This window comes from Gopherus evgoodei, chromosome 4 (genome assembly GCF_007399415.2).
Source record: "Gopherus evgoodei ecotype Sinaloan lineage chromosome 4, rGopEvg1_v1.p, whole genome shotgun sequence".
NCBI lineage: Eukaryota > Metazoa > Chordata > Testudines > Testudinidae > Gopherus > Gopherus evgoodei.
Window position 1 is genome coordinate 149,807,700 of NC_044325.1, and position 11,722 is coordinate 149,819,421.

An 11,722-nucleotide genomic window follows, 5' to 3' on the forward strand; every position below is an offset into this window, starting at 1 on the left:
AGAAACCTAGATTGTCATATTGATCTCCAAGCTCACCAAGAGCTGAACATTTGCCTCTACAGCACAATCCTAACTGCTGCAAACCCCTGGGAGAGAGAGGTTGGTATTAGCTGTCAAACCCAAGCCAGCTTCATCAGCTGTGTGGGATACTGTCCCTAAATCACTGGATCATCCCAGTCACCAGCTATCTTGGTAGGGAAAGCAGCACCATCATTTAGTTGAGGTTAAATGGATACATTACTCAAGAGCTAATGCTGTGATGTGTCTCTTATAATCATATTGTATCATCAAAACATCACACAGGTCTCACAGTATCCAAAAGCAAGGGGTTGTAAAAGGCCTAGAGAGCTCATTTACTTACATAGGGTCACTTTGTACTCTTTTTATTCACTTTGAGTAGCACTTTATGAAAAAGTCCTTTTAGCGTCAATGGAATTATTCAGAAAGACCCCAGATCAGGAAGATACTTAAAGCATGTGCCTTACTTTAAACACATGCGTAGTCCCAAATTAATGAGATTATTCAGGTGCTTAGCTCCAGGATCACAGTAAAATATCATTCAAATTTAAAAAAGTGTGCCACTATGTAACCCACTATTATTATATTATTTATTTTTTGTATTATTCTAGCACCAAGATCCCAGTCATGGATTAGGCCCAATTGTGGCAGGCAATGTACAAACACAGAGCAAAATGCTTATCAAATAATACAAGAAAAGAGGTAGCAAGTGGATACAGACAGAGAAATGGAAGAGAACAAGGCAACAATGAGACAATAGTTGTTATTTTCTGAGGCTAAATATTACAGGTGGAAGATCCATGGATACATTATTCTGTAAAAATATTTCTCCCACGTCACCAGTTTTACACAATCATTTAAAATGAATTTTTTTATCCTAACGTAGCAGTACTTACTTCAAACTTCTTGGATCACAATGACAATAATTACTTTTCACATTCTTTCTTCCAAACTAAAATAAAATATAAAATTAAGATACTTCAGGCCAGTGATCCAGCCAGTGTAAGTCAGCATTGCACCACTGGAAAACATCAGCTAAGAATCTGGCCCTAAATATTTCCACCTGAGGAAAATAGATATTTTTCTCATTATATATCCCAGTTTAGTCCATACTAGGGATAGTAAGAATGTTTTTCACCTAAATATTTTTGTTCACCAGAGAATGTCATTGACACAGAAATGTTTCATGGAGATGTGTTGATTCTGGTGGAGTTTTCAGCCAGAAGTTTTCTGAGATTTAAGGTGCACTTTTTGATCAATTCCAGAGAAAGAAGGAAAGAGAAGGGAGAATTGAAAACCTGACTTTTCTGATCATCAAATGGACATTTTGACGCAATTCCATTTTGTGAAGCCTTTCAAAAGGTTGTATTTTCATTCCAATATGGAACGAAGACAAATTTTGAAACCTTGAAGATTGTCACAAAACATTCTCTGGCTGTCTCTAGTCCATATATAGTGCTATGAACCCTACCTGCAGGAAAAACAGACCAACTTACTGAATGACTCCAGAGGATCCACATTAAAGAAATGGTAAGATAAAAAAGTGCTTATATATATATAGCTTATATTTGTCTTTCAAGGCAAGTCACTTGAAATCTCCAAACATCCCTCCTACTCCCAAACTTCTTCAAACTAAGCAATTAAGACTTCCATCCTAGATCTTTGTTTTGGCTGCAGAATAATTGCCCTCAGATGAATTGTGCCATGAGAAAAAGAAACGATGCTGATCCATTATTTCTATTGTGTAGTGAGCTAGAGGACTCTTTCCACAGAGACCCAGCTGGGACAGTTGTAACCATGGTGTTATAACCTAAAACATATATCCCTCAAGTCTTTTGTGGCCACAGACTTGAGCTATGGGTGGTGCTCTACCACTTCTCATTGGTCCCAGGGCTTTGGGAGCTGTAAGCAGGGAGAAACTAAGCAGCCACACAGCCAGGGAGCATCAGGGAGACTCAAGGCCTCCAAGCCACAATAAAGGGCAAGGTGTAGATCCAGCAGTTACAGCCCCCTCTATGCCAGATATACAGGAACCTTGTGTTGTAGTTAAGAAGGGTAGAGATGGACTCACTCCGCCCCACCATACACATCATTATCGTTTCCTCCCACCTTCCCTGCGTCATGCTGTCTCCACATCAAACTGCAAAAAATCCTGCTGTCTTCATATCCTCATGTGCCATGAGATGAGTTGATGATGGAGGATCCTTGTCCATCTTGTATGTCCCCTTGAGTCCTCTTACATGTCATATGTTTAAAAACTCAGGAAATTTTATAAGCAAGAGCCTCGTTTAATAACAATCTGCAGCTCTTTTAGAGCACTTCTCATCCCTAGATCTCAAAGTGCTTTATAAAGAAGGTCAGTATCATTATCCCATTTTACAAATGGGGAAACTGAGGCACCGGGAAAAAAAAAAAACCCAATCAACTCCTCCGAAAACAAAATGCTTGCCCAAAGTCACCCAGCCATAATACTAGAAGCCAATAAAAAGTCATTTCAAAGTGACAAATCAAAATGTTTCATTTTTAAAATGTCAAAATTAAACATTTTCATTTTCTTTAGGTTATATTTTGACTAAAAAAAAAATTAGGTGAAATCAGCACAAATTCACAAATGGTTTGGTGTTGCCAAATCTGCATTTTTATTTTATTTTTTGGCTAAAAAAATGTTCAGTTGAAAATTGGTACCCAGCTTCATCTACAATCTCAGGCTTCACTCATAAGCACCCAACCCCACTGTGCATACACCTCACACCAAACATTAGCTGATGTTGCCGAGGACTTTTCTCTCCTTGGAGGGCCCAATCCCAGGGAGGGCACCCACATGAGTGCTTCCACCAGTGGTGGTGGGGAGCCACAATTCCATAGGTCAGCTGTGGCTCTGTGGGCGCTGGCCCTACCCCTGGGGTCCTGATTGGATGGGGATGGCAGGAACGGCACCAGGGTTTTTGGCTCCCTAGGTTGGGGTCCTTCCGTGCTCCTGGTTGTTAGCGGCAATTCTGCGGCGGGGGCGTCCCTCTGCACTCCTGGTCTTCGGGGCACGTCGGCGACAGGTCCCAGAGCGAGTGAAGGACCCGCTGCAGAATTGCCGCCGAAGAACCAGAGCACAGAAGGACCCCCTGCCGCAGAATTGGGCTTGAAGTGGTCATCTGGTCCATCTCCCATGCTGAAGCAGGAACAAATAAACCTAGACTATCCCGGACAGAAGCTTGTCTTATCAGTTCTTAAAAAAACCTCCAGTGACAGGCATCCCTTGGTAATCTTATCCTTATAGTTAGAAAGTTTTTTTCCAACTTAAATCTCCCTTGCTGCAGATTAAGGATACTCTTCTGCTCTCTGCTGCTCAGTAAGGGAATCAGCTGATCCCAGTTCAGGTGTGCCTTCTTAGCAACTAGAGCTGACTGGGCAACTTGAGGGGTCAGCAAATGTGCATTGTGTTGAAAAGAAATCCAGCTTTCCCAGTGTTCCTATTTTCCCAAGTTTCCTGAAGAAACCAACAACATACCAACGCAGAATATACATTAGTGGCCATTCCTCACCTAATTAGTTGGTGAAATTTGGTTCAAATTCCTCATGGCATGTTTAGAAAAAATGGGTTCCAAATAGGTGAGACCTTGTAAAACAGAAAATTCTGCTGCCCTGGTCTATTTGAGATTATGTTAAAATTGTAAGATTGGACTTTAAATTTCAGGGGGAGTTACTGGACCTGTTTGCATGCTAGAGGGCTCAGTATGGAAGCACACAATAGGGGCCTAGCAGCAATCAGTGAGCAGGCACATAGCCTAGAGTAAGTTGGGGTAAGTTGTAACTTTCTGTTATAGAGAGCAGCCTGCTTTCTCTCCCTCTGTTTTTTGGGTTCTTGTGTGCTATTGATCTTGAACTTAAGAAATAAAGTAGTGTGATATTGCAAACTTCCAGGAAGACTATTTTATGTTTTTCTCTAACTTCTCTGCTTGTTGGTCGTGAAATGTAAAAGACGCTACCTCATCTGTAGTCTCACTACTGTGAGATCATATCATCTAAAACAAATTCTGAAGCCAAAAGTCATTTTGAAATAAAAAAATGAAACATTTAATTTCAGTAAGGTTGATCTTATTTAAACACTTTATTTCATTCTCTTTCCCAAAACCAAATGTCATTGAAATTGAAATATTCACAAGGAATGCTAAAACTTTTAAAAAATCAGCATTTCCCAACAGAGAAAATGTTCTGCTGGAAAATTTTCAACCAGTTTTAGTTGGTTTCCATACCAGCTTGCAATTATTGCTCTTTGCTATGCACCACTGCATGGTGCATTCATTTAATTTCACACAATTATTGAGAATGTGGTTTATGAAACTGAATAATATTTATCCCTTTAGTTTGTTAAACTATTTCCACTCACCCCCCTGCCCCTCGAATTCTTGCTTATTGGGCCTGGTGCTGTGATTCCTCCTGTGGTTATATTTTTCTATTGTCCAATAAATTAGTAAATAAATGCATAGATTCATAGATTTTAAGATCAGAAGGGGCCATTTAATCATCTAATGCTACCTCCTGTATAACAAAGGCATATAATTTCATCCAGTTTATTTCAAAGATATGTACATATAAGCAAAGAAATTTCTGGAGACCTTCATTATAGGCCTGAACCAATGTCCATCAATGAGAGACTTTCCACTGACTTCAAAGAGCACTGGATCTGCTCCTTTGGTCTCACACACTGATTACACCACTATCAAAAAGGGGAACCAAGGCCATCTCATGCTTGGGATGCGGATCAAGGAAATTAAATAAATCCTGACACAATATAAGGAACTGACCATCCCACTGGTGTCCTTCCCAACCCATATGAGCAATAGTCCTGCATATTTAAATATATGTCATCACAGTTTCTATACACAGACAAGATATGTGCCTTGGGTTCATCTTTAAAACCTCTTGTGACTTTGCTGTGTGATGCACCAGGGACACCACTGTCCCTTGTCCTTCCCAGTCATGTCACTGGGAAAACTGTTTTTTTTCTACAATTCTTATCAGGGCTTCCTTCACTTCCTTGTTCCTCAGGCTGTAGATCAGGGGGTTCAGCATTGGAAAGACCACAGTGTAAAACACAGAAACCACTTTGTCTGCATCCAGCGAATAACTGGAGCTGGGCCGTAAATACATGAATAGAAGAGTCCCGTAGAATAAGGCAACAGCAATCAGGTGAGAGGTGCAAGTGTTGAAGGCTTTGTGCCTGCCCTCAGTGGAGTGGATCCTCAGGATGGCGGCAAGGACATAGGCGTAGGAGATAAGGATGACCAAAAAGGTGCTAGTTTGGATAAAGCCACACAAGGAGAAGAGGAGGAGTTCATTGATGTGAGTGTCAGAGCAGGAGAGCGCTAGCAGTGGGGGGATGTCACAGAAGAAATGATTGATGACATTGGAGCCACAGAATGACAGACTGAATGTCGAAGAAGTATGGATCAGTGAACTCACACTGCCACTGATATATGCCCCTGCTATTAGAGAAACACAGACCCTACGGGACATGATTGGCATATAGAGCAGCGGGTTACAGACGGCCACATAACGGTCATATGCCATTGCAGCCAATATGAGGCACTCGGCATCTGCAAAAGCAGCAAAGAGATACATTTGCATTGCACAGCAAGTGAAGGAAATGGTCTTGCTTTGTGCTAGGAAGTTCACCAGCATTTTGGGAGCAATGGCAGAGGAGTAGCTAAGGTCTAGGAAGGCCAAGTTGCTGAGAAAAAAGTACATGGGGGTGTGAAGGCAGGAATTGATATGAATTAGCATGATGATGCCAATGTTCCCCACCAAAGTGGTGACATAGATGGCTAGAAACAGAACGAACAGGACCACTTCCACCTCTGGACAATGGGTGAGGCCAAGGAGGATGAACTCGGTCACTGTAGTGTGGTTTCCCCTGGACATTGCCTCAGCACATGCATTGTCTGTTGCCAGCTCAACACAAGGAAAATCAGGGAGGTAGGATGATCTTGGTGGATGAGTGAAACAAGAACAAATTTCATCCGTCTCCTATAAACACAATAAAGACAAAGTTACCATAGGCATTAGCATCTCACCAGATATCATTGCTCACAGAACGAAATATGAAGACCTAGCTCATGTCTGTGCATAAGGAAAGCTTGGGAGGGCTTTCAAAGATCGATGGTATGAATGTAATTCAAGATGTAGAGTTCCTCTTCCTCAAACAGACATATAAAATGATACCTGAATTAAATGTGGCCTCATGGGGCTTTTTTTCAAAAAGCAGCAGGAATGGTAACAGAATTGGAATGTCCATCTTTGACTCACATATGTCATATCACTCTGAAAGCCATGCCACTTACCATATAAAAGCTGGCCCTTACATATCTCACTAATTCAGTCTAGAGTATAGAACTCAGACATATTTTCCTAAAAATAGCACCATTGCATCAGATAGATATGCACCCCCCCAAAACATAGATACATCTTGCTCACCCCTGAGCTAAAGTAATCTAATACAGGAAAGGTAGATACTATCCAGGAAAGTAATCCTTCAAATGTCTATCTTCTTCGACAAATGGAAAAGACATCAATAAATACAAGGAAGATGCTACTCCATTAACACAGAGCTTTTAATTAGGTTCATTAATCAGCCTCTTTCACTCATAAAGGTAGTTTCATATATTAAAGTACAATTATTTTCCCGCATCTGTTAATGAAGACATTCGACTTTGCAACAATGCAAATTATTGAAATCATAGAAGCTAGTAGATTCTATTAATTGAAAATTAGTAACAGTCTGACAAATCTACAGAAACATTGCACCCTTGTTTGGAAATGTAAACCACAAGGCAGAGATCATTAATGCACCATGCTTAAATCTCAGACCTAGGGCCAGATTAACTGGAAAGCATTCATAAACATAATTTATAAGTTTCTGGCTGCTTTACAACACCAGAAAATTGTGAGGAAGCCAGCGCATGCCAAAGATTTTCTTCTTTTATAGCCAATCTAGGCATATATTAATAGGGCTGGCTGGAAAACAACAATTCCATTTTATGAAACATTTCAGGGTTTCAAAATTTGTTTTCCCTTTGGTGCAGAATAAAAACAAGACCTTTTAAAGTTTTGAGATGAAAAGCAAAGCAAGAAAGAGAAAAAGCCCCCACAGAAAGTTAGGACAGCCACCTAGGTCGTGGGACATGCCCTGTCCCTAGCCCTCAATTTGAATCAAAATATTTCCATCTACTGATTGCTGCATAGAGAAGGAATGATGTTAATATAAAAATTGCAGTAGTGCCTTGCATCCCCAATCAAGTTGGAGATCCATTGTCCCAAGCCCTGTGCAAACATATCTGAAGTGATTACAACGAAGGTGTAATTGGTTTTAAACAACATCTTGAGTTCCTCTCAAAAATTCTAAGCCGGGGTGGCCAACCTGTGGCTCTTCAGAAGTTAATATGTGGCTCCTTGTATAGGCACCAACTCTGGGGCGGGAGCTACAGGTGCCAACTTTCCAATGTGCCGAGGGGTGCTCACTGCTCAACCCATGGCTCCGCCACAGGCCCTGCCCCCACTCCACCCATTCCCGCCCCTGAGCCTGCCTGCCCTCGCTCCTCGACCTCCCCCCAGAGCCTCCTGCATGCCACAAACCAGCTGATCGAGAGGTACAGGGAGGGAGGGGGAGGCGCTGACTGGCAGGGCTCCTGGGGGTGGATAGTGCTGGGAGCCAGGGCGATGGAACTGATGGGGGCTGCTGATCATCGAATCATAGAATATCAGGGTTGGAAGGGATCTCAGGAGGTCATCTAGTCCCACCCACTGCTCAAAGCAGGATCAATCCCCAACTAAATCAGCCCAACCAGGACTTTGTCAAGCCTGACCTTAAAAACCTCTAAGGAAGAAGATTACACCATTTCCCTTGGTAACCCATTCCAGTGCTTCACCACCCTCCTAGTGAAAAAGTTTTTCTTAATATCCAACCTAAATCTCCCCCACTGCAACTTGAGACCATTACTCCTTGTTCTGTCATCAGGTACCACTGAGAACAATCTAGAGCCATCCTCTTTGGAACCCCCTTTCAGGTAGTTGAAAGCAGCTATCAAATCCTCCCTCATTCTTCTCTTCTGCAGATTAAACAATCCCAGTTCCCTCAGCCTCTCCTCATAAGTGGTGTGCTCCAGCCCCCTAATCATTATTGTTGCCCTCTGCTGGACTCTTTCCAATTTTTCCACAGCCTTCTTGTAGTGCGGGGCCCAAAACTGGACACAGTACTCCAAATGAGGCCTCACCAATGTTGAACAGAGGGAAATGATCTCGTCCCTCAATCTGCTGGAAATGCCCCTACTTATACAGCCCAAAATGCCATTAACCTTCTTGGCAACAAGGGCACACTGTTGACTCATATCTAGCTTCTCATCCACTGTAACCTGTAGGTCCTTTTCTGCAGAACTGCTTCCTAGCCATTCGGTCCCTAGTCCGTAACAGTGGATGGGATTCTTCCATCCTAAGTGCAGGACTCTGCACTTGTCCTTGTTGAACCTCATCAGATTTCTTTTGGCCCAATCCTCTAATTTGTCTAGGTCCCTCTGTATCCTATCCCTACCCTCCAGCATATCTACCACTTCTCCCAGTTTAACGTCATCTGCAAACTTGCTGAGAGTGCAGTCCACACCATCCTCCAGATCATTAATGAAGATATTGAACAAAACCGGCCCCAGGACCAACCCTTGGGGCACTCCGCTTGAAACCAGCTGCCAACTAGACATAGATCCATTGATCACTACCCATTGAGCCCGACGATCTAGTCAGCTTTCTATCCACCTTATGGTCCGTTCATCCAGCCCATACTTCTTTAACTTGCTGGCAAGAATACTGTGGGAAACCATATCAAAAGCTTTGCTAAAGTCAAGGATGTATTACTGTGGCTCTCTGGCAATGTACGTGGGTAAAGTCTGGCTCCTTCACAGGCTCAGGCTGACCATCTCTGTTCTAAGCAGATAACGATGATCATGGAGCAATGATGTTCTGTACACCCTGCACAACAAAAATTAATTATTTAAGGGCAGGAAGGATGGTCCAGTGACTGGTTATGGTGGTATCTTCAGATTCAGAAAGTCAGGGCCCGCTTCCTGGCTATGCTGCCAATACCCTATGTTACGTTGGGAAAATTGGGTTGTAATTTTCAAAAGTGCCTAGGTTTCTTAGGAGCCTAAGTCACATTTTCAAGGTTACTTTCAATGAGATTTAGGCATAAAAAATATTAAGCCACTTTTGAAATTAGGATCTAGGCCCAGATTTTTAACGGTTTTTAGGTGCCTAACTCCCAATGATTTCAGTGGAAGTTATTTCATAAAGGGAGCACTCATGCAACAAAAATAACACTTTACTCACAAGACTACAGGCTGGGGAACTTGCTTCCTTATTCAACCGAGCGAGGTATGTTGTGGGCTTCTAAAGTGCTGTTGGGGTTGTATTGCCAGAACAATGATACATACATTGGATTTCACTTTTTAAAAGGAGGAAGGGTCATCATGGAAACTTGACAATATTTGAAACTATTTGGCAAATTTGTGTTAAATTCAGCAAAGATCACAAGCCTAGGCTTAACTTCAAACATATGAATAGTTCCAATGAGGTCAGCGGGACTACTTACATACTTAGAGTTAAGCACAGGCTGGATTTGGACTATAGTTTTGCTGGACTAGGACTATAGTCTGAAATGTGACTATGCAAAATTGTCATTCTAGGGTACAACATTTCCATATTGCATTGGCTGATCGATAGATAAAGGATCAGATTCTCCACTGGAACAAATAGGCATCGACCTCTTGCTTTCAAAGCAACTGCACCAGTTTACACCAGCTAAGGATCTGGCCCATGCTGTCTGCTCTGCAAATTCTGCCCTGTCACACCTGTGTTATTTTCTCACTCATATAAAAGCACCCAGCAATAGATGTAAGTTAGCCAGCAAACCATTGATGCTTCATGAAGAGAAACTAGCTCTCCGACCGATTGAAGCATTGGCTCTGTAAGGCTAGCATGTATGAAAACAGTACAAGTTTTAGCTGTCATTGAAGTCAGCTGATCTCACTCTGTTATACAGAGGGAGCAGATCCTGAGAGAGTACAAAAGATACCATGAATACCTAGTAATTTTTTTAAACCATAACTGTGCTTAAAATACATCTTTCACTGCATCTGAAGGTGAAAAGAGAATGATTTTGTCCTACAAAACCCAGAGCAATTATGCAAAATCAGGTGGCTTTCTCCTATCTGTAGCTGGGTTGACAGGTAGCATAAAATAAGTTACAACAGAATCATAGAAGATTAGGGTTGGACTAGATCTCAGGAGGTCATATACTCCAACCCCCTGCTCAAAGCAGGACCAACGCCAACTAAATCATCCCAGCCAAGGCTTTCTCAAGCTAGGCCTTAAAAACCTCTAAGGTTCCACCACCTCCCTAGGTAACCCATTCCATCAAGAATCAAACACCCCCTAAATCTCGTTGGAATTTTTGGCTGAAATTAACTAAGGTAGGTAAACGAAATCGGGGCCCAAATTAGGCTCTTTTGTAGCTCAAACCCAGCTTTCATTTTGAAACTTAACTTCTAAACATTACCTTTCATTATCCGTATTTCATCAAATAAACTGTTTCACTCCAAGATCACCTGGATTATGGCCAGTTAAGAGCTCATCCCACTTGGAGCCATTTCTGTTTAGCCCATCAAATGGAAGTGAATAGTTTTTCATCTATATTTATTCAAACTTACTTGCTTTCCCTCAGTGCAGAAGCTGTTTCTGTGTGGCATTCAGGAGATTTCACAATCACATTTATGACATCTGGGATACAGTCCCTAAAGCATTTTTAGGCTGTTGATCTCATGAGGTGGGGGAGTAGAGCAAACAATTAAAATGTTCTTCTTGTCATTTCTGTAGGGGCTAAATATGCATGATGAAATGTGAACTGTCACAGAGTTGCTGTTTTTTATTTTCCCTTTGACTATGAACTGATTTATGGTGGTTTTAAAGTCCATCTGCTATTTTTTAAAAAGACCATCCACAGTTCGGGTGGAAGTGACTATGAAATGATAGATTTCACTGTTCTAAGGGAAGAAAATGAAGGCAGCAGAATAAGGACAATTGACTTCAATAAAGCAAATGTTAACAAACTCAGAGAACTGGTAGGTAAGGTCCCATGGGAAGAAATCCTAAAGGGAAAAGGAGTTCTGGAGAGATGCTTAACATTGTAGTTACGTTCCTGAAAAATGCTACTTTAAGCTAAATGATGTTAAGCAAATCCAATTTCCCCATAAGAATTAATGTAAATGGGGGGTTAAGACTATATATATAGTATAAGTTTTAAACAAACAATTTAATACTGTACACAGCAATGATGATTGTGAATCTTGGTTGAGGTGGGGAAGTCAGAGGGTGGGATATTTCCCAGGCAATGCCTTACTGCTAAATGATGAACTAGCACTCAGTTGAGCCCTCAAGGATTAACACATTGTTGATAATATAGCCTCACACTCTACAAGGCAGCACAAATGGAGGGCGGAGACACAGCATGGTAGTGGCTGCAGACATTACCTGTGGAAACTGAATGTGATGATGAACCCACGCTATCCCACTGGAGCACCCCACTCCCTCCACTTTCCAAAGGGCTAGGGGGGCTGTGCATGTGTGTGTGAGACAGACACACACCTCGTGTGTGTGTGTGTGTGTGTGT

General features: G+C 41.9%; 1 protein-coding gene across 2 annotated transcripts; it reads right to left on the reverse strand.

Moving 5' to 3' along the window:
• Window positions 1–4,995: 4,995 nt before the first annotated feature.
• On the reverse strand, window positions 4,996–10,313 carry LOC115651018 (olfactory receptor 1019-like). Of its 2 annotated transcripts, XM_030561810.1 has the most exons (2): window positions 10,303–10,313; window positions 4,996–5,926 (listed from the first exon to the last, which is right to left on the reverse strand). In XM_030561810.1, the coding sequence occupies exons 1-2, from the start codon at window positions 10,311–10,313 to the stop codon at window positions 4,996–4,998; spliced, it is 942 nt and encodes a 313-aa protein (XP_030417670.1). The 2 variants fall into 2 exon arrangements, with proteins under 2 accessions (XP_030417670.1, XP_030417672.1); XM_030561812.1 differs by lacking the exon at window positions 10,303–10,313 and having other exon boundaries at window positions 4,996–5,934.
• Between the last annotated feature and the right edge of the window lie 1,409 nt (window positions 10,314–11,722).